The sequence below is a fragment of the Leopardus geoffroyi genome, chromosome A1, assembly GCF_018350155.1.
Source record: "Leopardus geoffroyi isolate Oge1 chromosome A1, O.geoffroyi_Oge1_pat1.0, whole genome shotgun sequence".
Lineage (NCBI taxonomy): Eukaryota > Metazoa > Chordata > Mammalia > Carnivora > Felidae > Leopardus > Leopardus geoffroyi.
The window spans coordinates 178726098-178743046 of record NC_059326.1 but is presented as its reverse complement, the minus strand read 5'-3'; the positions used below and the strand labels follow the sequence as shown (position 1 = coordinate 178743046).

Below are 16949 nucleotides of genomic sequence, written 5' to 3'. Positions count from 1 at the left end.
AAAAGGGAACATGACAACAGATATTGTTAGTGAAGGTCTATCAGAAAAGAAAACGTCTTACAGCACAAGAGCCTGGGGAGGGGACAAGGCCGTTCTGCGTTCTGGTTATTGTCTTCGCCAAGCCCAGTGCCAAGACTCCACGATGGCCTCCGTTCTACCAGCCAGGCAATGTCTCAAAGGTTCCTCCACTCCCAACGCGTGGGGTTCACAAGGGTTTCTGCTCAATCTGAAACCCAAGAAATGTGAGATCCTGCTCCCGGGGCTGGGGCTTAATGGAGATTTGATTGTGCCCAGCTCACGGAGATTTGATTGTGCTTACTCCGGCAGAGGGCAGAACAGCACTGCTCTCTTCTCCCGCCTCTCCCCCGCCCCACCACCCAGTCCGCAGCTACAGGACATGCTCTTTGGCCAAAATGTGGCCTTTCTCCAGGAGTCACAAGCGGCACGCCAGATTAGCTCCTGAGCCCTCGGCTGGCCTCACAATGCTACTGCTTTGAGCATGCTGCAGGCTGTGCCTCGAGAAGCACGGGAATGTACAGGGGGCTGGAGCCTCTCACCTGGGGTTTCCCTCTATCCCTTATATGGTGAGGCCTCTCCTGAAGGCTTAATCAACACCCTTGCCCCCAGTTAGATCCTGCCTGGCCGCCGTTTCCTGCTAAGATGACTGCATCCTTTCACAACCTGCCCTCTCTTAGCAAAGTAGGGTTTGGGTGTTGTTCACTAGGTGGACCCCAAAACTGAAAAGAACAAGAATCAAGCGGCAGTGTTTGCTCCCTAGGAAATGTGCTGTTTCTCTGGAAGACTGCGGAAGCCCCAGATGCATTTGGCATGCAAAGCTAAATCAGCAGAACAGCAGGTTCAGACTAGAAGAGCCAGTTCCGTTCCGCTGGAAGAGAGAGGATGCAGAATGTGGTTTTTCAGTTCCTGGGGCCTCAGGAGCTCTGAAACTCCCTCTCTCCCTGCCTTGCTGCACCGCTGCTATTGTGGAGAAAACTGTGCCTGCTCCTGGTATTACACTGAGGCTCCTGCGGCCTCAGTTTCCTTGTCAGTGAGATGGAAAACGTAATTTCAAATTCTTTATTTATGATGTGAGAGAGATAGGGATGACTCTCATGGGCCTTTCGGCAGCCTCCCCCACCCCTCCATTGCCCTCTCTCCTTCTCCCCTGCCTTAGCTTGTTCTTTCTTTTTTCCTCCCATTCTCTGGGTCCCCTGGCCTCTCTCCTCTCTGCCCCCTCCAGGCAGGAAGACCAGAGTCTGCCTTTTTCTGGTTAAGACGTCCTGCTTTGCAGAAGCATAGCCAATTTATGACCCTGCCCTTCCCAGCTGGGAACAATGTTTATTTACATTTAGGAATATAAGGAGAGAGGCTTAGCTGTGAGTTTCTGAGGCCAGGGAAAATTAGAGCCATGCATAAAGGGTTTGCCTTCACCAAGGTGCTGAGCTAGTGCTGGGCCCAGGAGGCTGTGGGGCCTGGGGAGGGGAGCGTCAGAAAGGAGGTGGTCTGATGCTCTTTCTGATTTTGGGAATTAACTCAATGTTCTCAAGCCAAGAAACAGAGAGAAGCAAAGAGGGGAAGTGGGAGGCAGAGTATAATACAAAGAGACAGAGAGAGAAAAACTAAAAATCAAAACGGTAAAAGGAAAGGAAAAAGTGACATGGTTCTTAAATATGTATTTTTTTAATCATAAAGAAGATTTGAAGAGAGCAGAAAGGGTTTAAAGGGGGATTTGTCCTTATTTACTACTAAATAGAAACCTCCCACAGCAGGTGACTGGTGACCCAGGAAAGTACCATAGGAACCAAGGTCAGTTAAGAAGCAGCAAGGTCCCCAGGGCCTTTGTTCCTATCCTATAGGACGACTTATACCTCCTACATTTTTCTGGGGTGCAGGGTGGTTGAGAAGTATAGTAGGCAAGACACAGGAGCTTGCCCTGGAGGCCCAGGTCATAAGTTGATTTTTCTGGGGCGCCTCACGTCCCCTTGTCCCCTGCATATCCCTGTCCTACTGTTATCCCCAAGCTGGAGATGATGTCATGGAAGGGGAACAGGGTCCCGGGATCATACAGCTCCCAGTAGGAACCCAGGATCTGCTGTTGATGAGATGTGTGTCTGAAGCAAGTCACCTAATCTTTCAGAGCCTTGGCTTTCCCATCTGGAAAATGGAGACACTAATATCTCACAGCCTTATTATAAGAATTGTTAATAATAGTAAACAAGGAAACAGTTAATGGTTTCTGCACCCACCTGCCATGTATTCAGCACTGCCCTGAGTCCATGCTGTACATCCATCATCCCAGTTGGTCCTCACATCATTCCCTCCAGGTGAGGACCACAAAACATCCTCACTTTCTACACAACATACAGAAAGTCACAGCCAAAAGCTACTGTTGACAGGGTGGCTCCCTAATCCCTTCCCATTAGCAGCTGGCACATGACTAGGAAATGTGAGCTTCCTTTCCTTGCCTAGCCTGTCACCTGTTTGGGTTTCTGTTTGGACCGGCCCATTGCCTGCCACCACAGCCCAGGCCTGCACAGCTACAGAGCCCTGGAGAAGCAGCTCGGCCCCGGCAGGGGCCGGGCGGCACCCAATCCCAACTCCACTGGCCAGTAGCTAATGGTTAAGGCATCTTGGGCAAAGTCACTTCATCTCAGTCTCTGACTCCCTCATATCTAAAACAGAGATGGAAGTGGTGGGATGGGTCCTCCTGCCCAAAGAGGCTGTTTCGAGGACCCAGGGTAGGGAGGAAGTGTTACTAGTCCAGGGAGAAACTACAACTCACTGGACAGACAAAATTCCTTTCCTCTGTCTCAGCCCACCCAGGAGCCTGGCTTTGACCTGTGGACCCCAGGGGCACAAAGGAGAAGCCAGGCTGTGGCTGCATCCAGGCTTTGGTGGGGGAAAAAGAGGGACCATGCAATCTGGAATTGAAATTTACTAGAATCTGGAATTTAGGCCAACACTCCATTGGAAAAGCAGTCAAATTTCAGGGTAGATGCATAGACTTCGAGTCCTTGTTCTGTCCCTTAAGGGTTGTGTGACCTTGGGCAAGTCATTATCTCTCAAAGCCTTAGTTTCTTCACCTGTAAAATGGGAAAATTAGCGATACCTCCAAGGATGGATATAGCAAAGCTTGGAAAACACTTGGCGGAGCCTCCTACACACAGCAAATTCTTCCCCATGCTGCTGGTGCTGCTCCTGTGCCTTTGCAAAGAGCCAAGGGGCTCTCTAGCTTCCTGTCCCCACCTGATCCGGGGCCTCGCCCTGCCACTGATGCCCACAACCAACTGCAAGTGGCACTTACAAGGTACAAGAAACAGTGTTTGAAAAATGAAAGTTCTGTGCTGCTCATGGATTTTCTATTTAAATTTACTGATTCCCTAATTATAATCTCAGCAAGAAAGAAGACCAAGGACCAGCGGGGGTTGTTGAGGAGCAATTACTTGGCAATTTTCTTTTTTCCAATGGAAGCAAAGGGAGGTGGAAGAACAGGACGAAGGGCGGAGCTCAGATTCCCTACTCTGTCCCTTTATCTGGGCTTAATGTTCTCTGTCCATTGGTAGGGCTGGGTGCTGCCTTGGAGGCGACTCAGCACTTCCCTTGGAGGGTGGGCCTTGGGAATGGTGCCCGGGGGGTGGGGGGGATGGGGGCTGGCAGTGGCGGGGGCAGGGGGAACTACCCATAGACTAACATCTCTTTGGCATTTCTCTCTTTCTTGAAAAGCCAAAACAAGCCTGTTCATTCCTTCCCTCCCGAGTACATACCCATTTAGTAGATCTTTTTTTTTTTCTTTTTTCAAATTTCCCAAAGTGTTTCCCAAGAACACTTGCTCAGAATTACCCAGGGTGCTTGTCAAAGATTCTAGGCCCAAAGTCTACCTACAGAATCAGCATCTGCCAGCTGGGCATAGGCATTGGCATCTACAGTTGACTAGCAGCCTGGGAGATTCTGATGGAGGCCCAAGGTTGAAAGCCAGTAAACTCCTGAGCCCATCCTATTTCCACCTAGCAGCAAGATGCAAGTCGGGGCCCCATGTCTGACACTTAGCAATTGATCGTCACGTCCTTGGGCAACTCAGTTCATCAGCTCTTGGGTGCCTGTGGTCATTGGCTTTAGAAGTGTCAGGTGCAGAAAAGGATGGCTGGAGACTTGCCTTGTCCTCTGCACAAAATGACCCCAAACAGTACGTTGTCATTTGCAGAACACCAGATCCAGAAGGACTCCAAGCAAGCAATTTCTAAGCCTGAGAGCAAAGCTGTGGAGTCAGACTCACTCAGCTTAGAAATCTGCTTCTGCCACCACTTACCAAGCAGAACAACTTTGGACACACGCAGCCCCTCTCTGTGCCTCAGCTTCCTCAACTGTAAAAGTAAGATCATAATAGAACCGTCCTCCTGAGAGGACAACATGGGATTATGTGCATACACACAAGCACGTGTTCACATATGAATGGCACACAGGACCTCAGAGAGTGGCCGGCCCACATGAACTGCTAGTCACCACTATTTGTTGTCAGAGACTTACTGGATACTGCACGCATACTCACGCGTCCTCACCACCTCCTGTCTGGTAAGTATGCTTTTGTCCCGCTTTACCGAAGGGGAAACTGAGGCTCAAAGAGATGAGGTAGCTGGTGCAAGGTTAAAGAAGCAGGAAGGTCACAGCCACTGGTTTATTCATAAAATATCGACTGCTTTCTGTGTGCCAGACTCTATTCCAGGCATCGGGGATTTTGTGGTACACGAGATAGACAATGTTCCTAGTCTCTTGGCAATCAAATCTAATTGGGGGAAATTTGGAAATGAAACCATCTGACTCCAGAGCCCATGGGTCTGACCATCAAATTGCCTCCTTGACAGGTGATAGGTCTTATTGTTGCAAGCACACAGCTGGAGCCTCTCCCATCCCCCATCCTGTGTCAGGGTTTCTGGGACTCTGTGCTTGGTGGGACTTGCTAAGAAGACCTCTCATCCGGGGGTGGGGGAACAGGCTTAGGGTAGAATAGAGACCAGAAGGTTCAGTGTGGGTGTCCTAAGTTCTTGCAAACTGTGAGGAGAAACAGTGTTCATTTTGTGGTCAAATCTAGCCTTTGCTGCCTGTGATTCCTGAAAATATTTTCTAGAGTTGGCTGAGACCTCCCCAATGCTAGGACGGAGGGCTGCCCAGACCCACATCCTCTCTGGGGTAGCAGGGAGGCTACACCTGGCCAAGTGGGTGGCAGGTGGGGAGCGGGAACTTGGGCTCCCTCTAGTGAGGCGGTGGAGCAGTGCAGAAAACACCGGCATCTTAGGCACAAAGCAACCTCGAAAGAACTTCCTTCCCATCAAGAAGATGATGGGGTTGAGTGAGTCCTGGTCAAAAATGGCACCTCCTGTGGCTACCGAGGACAGCAACAACTCCGCAGCAGAGCTGTCTGGAATGCTCACTCTTGTGGTACTTGCCTCTAACCTGAACTTCCCCAGCTGTGCACGTACAGATCCCTGGGTCTAGCCCCATGTAGCTCAACCCCCAGGCCTCCGCTGGAGGTGGCCTCCTCACCTTCCTTTTTGCCACACCAGGCACATACTTCTTTTTCTTCTGGGCCTGTTGGGCTTGCCCTGGACCCCAGCCTGCCCACCACCACCACCACCACCCCCTGGGCTAGGGGCAGGGGTGTGTAGATCATGACAAAGATTGGTCCTGACTCCCATTTCCAGGCTCAGCTTTGCCTCCTGGAAACACCACCCAGTATTTTTGGAGCCACTTAGCATCCTAATGATTAGCAAACTATTGCAACCAGATGCCTAGGCTCTGCTGAGTCAGCAGAGGTCCCAACAGCAGTGAGGAGCAGACCCTGGCCAGTGTACCTGGGAACAAGTCACATGACCTCTCAGGGCTGCAGTCTCCTTGTCTAAAAATTGAAACGACTGAGGTTAAAACGGACAAAATATGGGAAAGCACTCTGGGAAGTATCATACACAAGCTGTTGTTGATATTTCTATTATGTTTGAAACAGAGAAGTCAGCTCAGATGCCTTATCCTTTAAGACTCAAATGGCTTTTACCTGAATGTCTCCCCACCAAGTAGTAGACCCCTTCCCCTCTGAACCTCTCTGCTATTATGCAGAGGTGGGGGGTTATGGGTAGGGTAGAGTTTTTCCCAGTCATCTGGACCTCTGAGCACCTACTTCCACTGAATTAAGCCAGTTTAGGGACCCGCTTGGTTTCCTATGTACCCTGGACCTGTTGTACATCAAATCTATCTGAATTTGTAATATGGCCCCTTGTCCTAATTTTCATTAAAAAAAAAAAAATCTGACAAGCCCTTGTGTGTAGCCATCTTCATAAGAGACAGAGGAAGTTTACCACACAGATGACTGTCTGTGTCAGACGTGCGTCCTCTGAGACGTCCTCTGGCTACTTCTGGTACCTTCAGGTCAACCTCCCTCTCCTCGTTCCTAAGTCCTCATCAGTTCTCTCCCATCCCAATTCCTGCTTGTTCCTATAACAGAGAAGTTTAAATATTTCTTTCTGTGTCTTCTGTCAACTTTTGTTTATCAAGGCGACATTCAGGACCGAGACCCCAACAAAGACAAGTCCTTCCCTGAAAGGAACGTAGGTGCCAGCCAATGGGATAATAACATCTTTCTCTTCACTACATTTTTATTTCTCTCCGGGCTCCCCATTCATGTGGACCAGAGATAGGAGAGAGTGAAGGCTGAAAGGACACTAGAGCAGGGGGAGATGTGGAAGGGCCCAGAGAGGGACTCCAATGCCTCTCCTTGTTCCACTGCACAGTTACTTTCGAGGGGTCTCTGCTCCCCATCTGGAAGTTGGAGAATCAAACTCAAGCATTTTTCCATCTACATGGCAGCATCTTATTAAAGGTATGTCCTGTGAGGACAGAGTTCACTGTTAGGGACGCAGGACCCACACCCTTTCCAAACTAAGTTGAAGCCACGTAAGGAAGGGGGCCCAGGAAACTCACCTTACATCCAGTCCTTTGTGCTTTTGCTCTGGAACCTCTGAAACCCAAGAACATCTAGCTCTCAGACTCCTGGCCAGAGAGAGAGAGACAAGAGCTGTGAGTGGTAAGGAGGCAGACAAGAGCTGTGAGTAGTAAGGAGGTAAGACTCCCAGTAATTCGAGATTTCAGATAATTCCATGTGGGATCAGAACACTCCAGACAGGCCAGTTATGGGTCTCAGATTCTTCACCTGTATAGTGTGCTCTCTGGTTAGCATTACAACAATAACAACAACAGTGGCTCCAGATAATAATAGCTGCCATTATTTGAGCACTTACTATGTGCCAGATACTACACGCATTTTTCACTGGATACAATAATCATTTGATGTCAGTAGTTATTACCCTCATTTTATAGATGGGGAAGTTGAGGCTTAAATGATTTCCTTTGTCTAAAGTCACGTAAGTTGGAGGTGTAGGAGCTGGGCACTGTCTCTTAAGCACTATGCCATTTAATGCTTATGTACGATTTGCAATTTAGAAATGTAATTCTCATGTATTATTTCATTAATCCTCATCTGGATACACCCAACCTGGAAGCTATTTTACAACCATATCACAGACAAGAAACTGAGGCTTAAATAGACACAGGGGTCTGCCCGCCTTTCTTTTGCTTATAGGAGCATGAAGGTGGTGCAAAAGTAAGGGGTCTTGATTCTGCATCAGGGAGATCACTTGAGGACAGCGGTGGCTGGGGGTACTTGTAAAAGGAGTGACGGACGCCTTCTCTACCACGAGCAAACTTACAGGCTAGACGGAGAAAAGTGACACAAACCACCCAAGGAGGCTTAGAGTCACCTCCGACAGCCTAACGCCTCTTGCCCTTCCCAGAACACACCAGCTTGGCACTGGCTTGAATTCCTCTAAGAGTTGAGTTGGTTTTGCTGTCTGAGGCACTGGGCACGGTGACAAGGGGCGGTGATCTCTGATCCGCAGTGAGCATCATACGAGAGTATGGGAAACAGCCCCTCCTCGGCACCCCTCTACGTGCCCTATGCAAATGCCTCCCTGTCTCCTGCCTGTCCATTAGCCACCCAGGACTCTGCCAGCCCCTCTGGACACTGATGTAATTACCAATAAGAGGATGAATATTTAAAGGGACTCTTATTTAACTGGCAAATGCTTCCTCTCCAATTCCCTCCATCACTGTCTCTGGATGGATTCTAGAAAGATTGTTCTGACTTTGACCCAGAGCTGCCTGTGGTTTGGCCTTGTGAGTAGTCATGTGACCATTCTCCCCACTGTCTAGGTGTGGGGCTTAAAGGTAGAGGGGACCAGTCATTCTGGCCTGGCTGTGAACGTTAAGGCCCGCTGCCCTATTCTGCAGAGGAGCTGGCCAGATAGGACACTGACTTGTGGGGGGAGGGGGAAAGAATCACAAAAACAAAAGGGACTAGGCACCATGACTGATTTCCCCTTTGTTATTATTGACACCTCACCTCAGTGCCACAAAGGGACAGTTTCTCCCCAAAGCCAATACTTAATCTCAGACTTCTGGCCTCCAGAACTGTGAGAGGTGAAATTCCTGCTGGTTTAAGCTTCTTAGGAGGAGATGACTTGTTACAGCTGCCACAATGAACCAATACAGAGAGGAAGAGGATGAGGGAGAGTCGAGAAGGATTCCCAGTGTCACTGCCTGGCTGTCCCAGAGGCTGATGATATGGTTTGTTGAGCTGGAGAATGATGGAGAAGCCATGTGGGCTATTTGCAAAGAGCAGGACCCTGACTGGGGACACAGGACAGGTATACATACGTTCGTGAGAAAGTAGGAGAACAGAAGCATCCAGAACCCATCTAGGAATTGGGCCCCAAGCCTTAATCTCTGAGGGGCTGCTTTCAGTGACTCTGGGAGGTGGGGTGGGAAGCAGTCCTGAGACTTAAATTGGCCTATCTTCGAGGGCTCTCTGCCCACACCTGTGGCCTTTGGTGTCCAGTTACAACTGATTCTTCTCTTTCCATGATTACAAAATAAAGCGGTCCCCATGGTATTCCAGGAGCGAGTCCGGTTGTGAGCGTAGTGTGCTGTGGGGTCAGAAGACAGCAATGGGTAGAACATGCCAATGGGCAGCAATAGGGCAGCCACTGGGGACACAGAGGGAGAAGGGGTGGCTTCGGGGACCAAATTGGCCTCTTCTCAGTTTCTGTCTGGAAGCAACAGCAGCCACACACCCCTCCTTCTTGCCGGTTCTGTAGATAACTGTGGCTCCTCTGGCCCACAGCCAGGCCCTGTGGATCTGCTGACACACTGAGTGCAGAGGACATCGGACCCGGACACGAGCTGCCCTGCCCTCCACGCAAATGAGCCTGAGGCCGTCCAGCCAACAGTGCTGATGAATTTCCATCAGCCTTCAGGCATCATTTTCTCATAATTACAGCAGGGTCCACTGAGAACACGGAGCTTGCATGCCCCTAGAACAAGGCGAATCCCTCTCTGAGGATCCACGTAAGCAGAAGGGAATTTTTTTTTTCCTGAGAATTAGAGGAAAAATAAAATCTGATTTAATTCTTGGGAAATTGCCTTTTTACCCACCTGTGTAAGACTGTATTTAAATGCTAATATGTTTGGCCTGCTGGGATAACACATTTATTATTTTTTTTCCCGAGCAACAACAACAACAACAACAAAATCATTTATTTATGAGAATTCTAGAATCCCCACCCTTTCTCCTGAGTTCCTTACTTTCATTTCCACCTACCAGCTGGATGTGTCTCTCCCCAAGACATGTGAAATCTGAAATCATCTCCCTCTCCAGACCTGATCTTTTTATTTATACCTTTCCTGATTCTGTTTCTAGAACTATTGATGGCTTCGATCCCCTCCTGTTCCCCAGACTTTCCTCTAATCAGTCACCAGTCCCATTGATTCAAACTCTTGGGGCAAATCACCAAATCTGACTGAGCCTCTACTTCCTCATCTGTAAAATGGGTGTAATGAATAATATTGACCCCAGGTGCTTGTTGTAAGACCCAGATAATCCAAATATGACACCTAGCACAGCGTCTGGTAACAGACTAGCAAATCATGATGATTATTTTTATAGTGGCCATGACCCCCATGGAACCTGCCCTCTTCATCTTAATGGTTATTCTATCATGAACTGTTCAGCGAGCTCTGAGAGGACTCTCTCCCGCTGATTAGAAAATACAGACTGGTCACCATCTGCTTCAGATATTTGCATGCTCTGAAATCCTTTACCTTATACATTTGCTTGCTTGTTTATAGTCTGAGCGCCCCTATCCCACTCCACCCCTAAAATGTAATTTCCACAGGGGAAGGGATGTTGTCTCATTTACTGGTGTGCCCTCAATACCTGGCACAAGGTGGGATTCTATAATTTTGGAAGGAAGACAGCTAGATTGACTGCTCATTGAGTTGCTGACCTTCAGCTTCAAGGGCTCCCTTCTCGGTCCTGCTCCGTGATGCTTGGTTGGGACTCTGCAAGCCACATTTCTGCTTTGCCAGCAGCCCCAAGGTAGGCTCTGCCAGCAGGGGGACAAGGAGGCTGCAGGCTGGAGGAGAGGGCCATGTTCTTTCCAGGAGACTTCCTGTTCCCGCCCTGTGTCCCCAGTGCAACTAGCAGTGACATCAGGTTCCGGTGGCAGCAATTGGTTCATTTCTGATACATATCTTCTGAACTCCCAGAATCGACCTCACAGTTCCGCTTCAGACACACCAGCACCAGCCAGCCAGCCCCTCATCCTCGGAAGAACGGGTCTGTGCCTCATGGAGCCCCTCCTCCAGGCTTCTAGGTTCTGGCATCCCAGTTCTTTGTCCCCTTCCCCTGTCCAGGGAGAAAGCTGGCAGCTGCTTCCCATAGTTACCACCTCTGTGATTCCTCAGTGTCCCCTTCTGCCTTATCAGTCCCCCAATACCCATATAACATTCTTGCTCTCCAAATAGCTCATGTGGCTGTGTCTCCTGGCTGCCGTGTGACTGAATCTCTGCCGAGCCATGCCCCTCACCACCTGGCCGCCCACCCCCACAGCCATGGCTGTCAACAAGATTCCTCCCAGGACGTTTGTCTCAACTCACTCCATCATGCTTCCAGGAACAGGGAGTTTATGATTATAATAGCTGCTTGTTTCTTTCAAATCAAGGCAAAATATGTCTTCCTCAAACTGCCAGTTGCTTTAATTTTGAGCCCTAGTGAGGATAGGAAGTAAATTTCTATGAATTTTAAACATTTTTAATGTTTATTTATTTTTGAGAGAGAGACAGACAGAGCGTGAGTGGGGGAGGGGCAGAGAGAGAGGGAGAGACAGAATCCGAAGCAGGTTCCAGGCTCTGGGCTATCAGCACAGAGCCCGAGGTGGGGCTTGAACCCAGGAAACGTTTCCAACTGACCCGAAGTCAGACGCTTTACCAACTGAGCCACCCAGGTGCCCCTAAATTTCCATGAATTTTAGAGTCAAATGCCAAATGGTCTTAGATTCAAATTCTGCCTTAGCTGTGTGGCCATCAGCAAGTTACTTTCCCTCTCTGGGCCTGTTTCCTCATCTATAGAAGGGGTAGAATAATAATACTTTGCTCACCGTGCTGTAAGGATTACATATGTGAGGAAAAGTACTGAGAGTAGTTACCTCCACATGTAAGACTCGGTGAACGGACAGCATGTCTGTCCTCTTAGCCTTGCTCTCAGAGGGGTCAGCACACTCTTGTGGGCACAGACGACATCTGGAGCCCCCATCTGCCTCTCCTCCTTCCCTCTGGAAATGCCGTGTGAAGATTCCTGTAAACAGTATCAGGCAGAGCAATGACTCTGTCTTCCCAAGCTCCTTCCGCTAATGCACATCTGTGACAGGGAGGCTGACTAATTACAAACCTGCTGATGATCTAATTTCCCTGCTGCCACCTGAATGCTCCGTTACCATGTGGCCTTTTCTGTTCCTTATTTGCAGAAGAGGGTATTCCTCAGGCAGAGAACGATTCTTCCCTATACTCTGCTATCACGAACTTAATACTGATGCAACTGGCCTTTCTTTGCGGGGAATGTTCTTGGCACACTAAACACCTTGCCCACGTTTCTGGGGGTTCTGCCGTGTGATAGTTTGGATGCCGCTGACCCTCTCTGGGCCTGAGTCGTTTCTCTCGTACTGAGAGTTCAAATGCTTGATCCTTGTTGAGATCAGAGGAGAATCTGAAATGCTTAGTGCTTGAGTTACTACGAGGGGAGACTGAAAATTGGAGCCTGGCTCTAGGATTTTCGGTAATCACAAAGCTTTACCTATCTATACCTATGGAGCTGTTTTAGGGGCTAGGGGCAGGTGTGGGGGCACCACCACCACAAGAGTGGCAGCAGTAGGAGCAGTAACAATGACCTCTGCACTGACAGACTGGCTTACCATGCCAGATACTCTATTGAGCACATTGATTTCATCGTAGCCTCCAAATGAGATAAGGGTTATTATTCCCATTTTCCAGAAGGAATAACTGAGGCTCTACTGCTTGCTCAACCGCCGCTAGATTGCAGACCCTAGAATCTCAGGCCCGTCATTGGCCTTTGGACTTGCTGTTCTTCCAGCTGGAACAGTTATTACCCCGCAGAGCTTTGTGGCTGGTTCGGGGTCTCTGCTTAAATGTCATTTAACGGGACAAAACTTTTCTCAGTGACTCTATAACCTAGAAACTCCTGTCACTCTCCACCCACTCAATAAGCTCTCGTTTCCTTCACAGCACAGTCCTGTATGCAGACACAATGTCCTTCGGCCTCAGGAATGTGACCCCAGTAAGCCCAGGGACTTTGTTTCCTACCTCACTGTGTGCTCAGCGCCTGGAGCAGAGGCCAAGGTGGTATGTCTTCAGCTCGCATTTGTGCAGAGTGAACAAGCAGGTGTTGCAATGCCTGGGGCAAAGGGCGGTGCTCTTAACCATTACCTGTCTTGCCTGGAGGGGGGATGAGATACTGGTTCTCAGGATTTCCCAGCTCCCTCAGACAAACAATACTGTTGTTTTATTCCCCCCTACATTTCAAATGCTAGGATTCCAGATTTTGAAGCTGGAGCCCAAATGCAATCCCCACCCCGACCCCAACAGCCGGCCATCTCCTGTCATCCAGAAACAGATGCAGCCTACAGCCTTCTGAGAGTCCCTCCTCCTGCAGATTCCTGGCCACAGCTAATGCCACTAAAGTCACAGTCACTGTTTCTTCTGGCTTCAGTGTCCCTGCCTCATGTGGGATGGGAGAGAGAAGCAACAGGGTCTAGCTGAGAGTTCTGTCCTACAAAGCTCAGAGGGTAGCACTCTCCTCGGCAAATGGCCAGGTAGATACCACAGCCTCCCTCCATCTTTCTCTAAACTCTCTCCTCCTCCCTGGTGCCAGGTAGCGCTGCTCTTTGCCTGTTCCTTGCCCACCAGGTGTGTTCCGTGACCTAGTTCTTTCTTCCTCCTTCTTAAAAAAATTTTTAAACGTTTTTATTTATTTTTGAGAGGACAGAGAGAGAGCACAGTGGGGGAGGGGCAGAGAGAGAGGGAGACACAGATTCTGAAGCAGGTTCCAGGCTCTGAGCTGTGAGCACAGAGCCCGACGCGGGGCTCGAACTCACAAGCCTTGAGTTCATGACCTGAGCTGAAGTGGGATGCTTAACCGACTGAGCCACCCAGGCTCCCCTCCTTCTCTTCACTTACCTGCCCTGTGTCTCCAGTCCACTAAGATTCTGCAAAGTGAAGAAAGTTCATCAGACCAATGGATTCTTAACAAGGTCCGGTGCCTGATGATGAATCCACTCCACCGTAAGGTTGGGAGGGCACTGACCTTGTGTGTCCAGTTGGCTTGGCTTGGTGTTTTCTACATCCTGGGAGCTTGGTTAATATTGGATATGTGAATAAGTGAACAAAAGACATTAACATTCCCAGATACTATGTGCATTTTAACTGGCACCTTTGATGCCTTAAGGCAAAGAGTGAACAGTGTGTCCATTTCAAACCCTAAGACATCAAGCATGATGGGATATTTTCTGTCACAATGTCTTTCTCTGTACATGCTGTGACTTTTACCATGCCGGTGAGTCAGAGCATGCAGGCCACTTTGGGGCTCTGTGCTTATTGGCTGTCTTCAGGGTCTGGTCTTGGAGCTGAGCTTTGATGGTGACCCCCCCACTAAGGGCTGAGGTTTGCTTCAAGATTCACTTCCACGTGAGTCATGTGAGATGGGGAAGAAACCAGACAGGGAGCATGAGTTCACTTATCTGGCATTTTGTCAACTGGCAGTCAGTCCATCCTCCGGCCCTTAAGCAGTCTGCTCTTCTCCAACATCCCAGCGAAGCAGATAACAGGGAGACAAGAGAGGAAGAGAAAGACTTTTCCAGGGCATAGCGTAGTTCAGCTGAAAGTAGATTTCATACCTGCTGTTCATGTGGCCACCATGCACAGACAGTGCCCATGCTGATGGCCCAGGAGGACCTTTTGAATCACTAAGGAAAGTAAAGGGTGAACGTCATGGGAGAGGTTCAGGCCCTGTGTGGGGGGATGGGGTGGGGGGGGTGGGGGGGGATGAGACGTCCTGCGAGGTCCCTTCTGACCTGTACAGTCTGTGGGACTGAACAGCAACCAGACTTTTTATTAAACGTATTTGCACCCTGGACTTGATATTTGCATATCACCTTGCAGTTTTACTTCTAAGAGTATTTTACTGTAATCAAATCAAATTCCCCTGTGGCATTTCTGAGGAACACTCTCATCATCCAGGCAAGTCCTAATTGCACTCCTATCCTAATGAGAGCGCAGACTCTTGCCACGCAGCCGACTTTGAGACGGGGGCGGAGGGGGGGGGTGCGCCTCGAGCCGGAGGCAGTCGAGGCATTGGCCTTCCAAGTCACGGAGGCAGCCACCCCTGCTGCAGGTGCCCAAGGAACCTCACAGGCCAGCTCGCCGGGGCTCCGGCTCAGCCCGACTTCATGATGCAAACCAGGCTGCTCGGCTGCTGCCTGTAAACTTTCCACTGAGTGCCGAGCCGCGGCTTTCGGCTCTGTGGGGAGTTCACCCACATCCCGATCAAGGCAGGGAGAATTGATCTATTAGATTAACCAGGAAGGAAAGAGCGGGAGAGCAAGCAGGAGCTGCTGAGCGGAGTGTTTTTGCGTAGCTGTCCCCTCCCTTCTGACTCGAGTATTAATTGCTACATTACCACTGCCATGTAAGAAAGACAGCAAAGCCTGGGAGAGCTCCAGCTCCTCCCTCCCTGCTCCGCTCAGCCTCACTCCTCCTTGGTGCCTTCGGAGCACCCTGTGCCCTGGCAGTGTGTCCCGCTCCCAGCCCTGGCATCCCGAGGTCCTCACCTGGTGAGGACTTGAGTGGACAGCAGGAGGGGGTGGAGGGAGGGAGGGAGGAAGGGAGCAAACATCGTGCCCTGCAGGCTTTCTGGATGCAGAAGCCAGACTCACTGCAGAGGCAGCTGTTCTGTTCCCAGAGCTTCTGGGGTACATCCGGCTCTCAGGGGTTGCCTAGGCGGGCTCCAAGTTCCAGGATCGCGCAAGGTGGGTGCCTTCCCTTCTGGGCGCTCACAGCAGAGCCTACCTTCCCTCTGCCACCATGAGCGGCTGTTCCAAAAGATGCAAGCTTGGGTTCGTGAAATTTGCCCAGACCATCTTTAAGCTCGTCACTGGGACCCTCAGCAAAGGTAGGGAGCCTGGCCTTGACCCTCGTCTGTGTCTTAATGTGGTCTGGCTGGCCAAAGTGGCAAGTGCCTTGGTGTGGCGACTGTGGCCGTTCTGGTGTGCCGGGGTCTCAGAGGAGGGTGGGGGGAAATGGGTGGCTGGGATTCGGGGTCGCTGGCAACCTGGGCTCCGGCTCTGAGCAGGCAGGCACCGTGCCAGGGAGCTCAGCCGGCCGTAATTGCCTGGAACTTTGGAAATGGATTTGGTGGTGTGTGACTGATTGGTTACAGGCGAGCAGAGGGACAGAGCCCTTCCCAGAGCACTGGAAGCTGCTTAGCGTGACTAGAGTTTCAAGAAGTTATCCAGGGAGCGTTGTGTCTTGTTGATAAAGGAGAGATTTGATGTGGTGGGCTGGGAGTAATTCTGCAGAACAGAGACGTTTGAGGAGGCCAGCAGGAGATGGCAGCAGGAGTGGGATCCACCATGCCCTGGTGAACACAGGATTCGGATTCCCATCAGCTCTGGGTCTGGTGTGCCAAGAGCTTTTTCTCACTGAGTCCCAGGGTCCTGCGTTTCTGGGGCTTTGTTCATCATTCTGCTTTCCTGGACCCCTGTCCCTCTGCGGACCCTGCCTACGTCAATGTCTGCCTTCTCTACTTCTCCAAGAACTGGGGCGGCAGGGGGTTGGCAGGTTCCACTCCCTAGGCGGCCCAGAAAGGGTAGTTGTGAAGGGGCCCTGGGACCGTGTGTACACAAGTCAGCCCCAGAGGCTGAGGAGGGAAGGCTGACTTCTCAGGGCCGTTCCTATCTCTGGAGCCCCCTATTACACTGTGCCAGGGAGGACGAGGCGCTCAGAGAGACTGGCAAACTTTCTGGAGATAACATTTAAAGAGAGAGCAGCAGCATGACGTGGTTTCACTGGCTGAAAAAAAGTCTTTAAATATTCATGCCCTCTTTCAGGAGGAAAGAGTCTTTGGGGGAGATGCATGGGAAGCAGCAGGGAGGGTATTCAGGGAAGGAGGGAGGGACACAAACCCTTGACTGGGATTTGTTTTAAATGACAAGAAGAGAAGATAAAGGCTGCCTGTGGCCAGCTCTGATGACCTGGGGCAGGTGCTCTGGGCAGGGGGGTGTGGGAGGGAGGGACGTGGTGAGGTTTGCCTGTCTCACCCCTGCTCTGTCCTGCTCTGTCCCCACTACACTTCTGAAAGAGGGCGCTGCCCCCCAGGACCCTCAGGGAGACCGACGGCCCAATGCTGAGGGTCAGGCTGTGGGCAGATTTACTAGGGCCCCTGTAGGATGGACGGAGGTGAGGAGGAGAGAGCCAGGCTTAGAGGATGGCACAGAGTCCTC

General features: G+C 50.5%; 1 protein-coding gene across 1 annotated transcript in view; it reads left to right on the top strand.

Annotated features, from left to right (window-relative positions):
• The first annotated feature begins 15336 nt into the window (after positions 1 to 15336).
• Positions 15337 to 16949, top strand: part of KCNIP1 (potassium voltage-gated channel interacting protein 1) — a 346034-nt gene continuing 344421 nt past the window's right edge. The window contains exon 1 of the mRNA XM_045501869.1: positions 15337 to 15619. Within this exon, the coding sequence (XP_045357825.1) occupies positions 15532 to 15619 (88 nt within the window). The 5' untranslated portion in view covers positions 15337 to 15531. The remainder of the gene's footprint in view (positions 15620 to 16949) is intronic.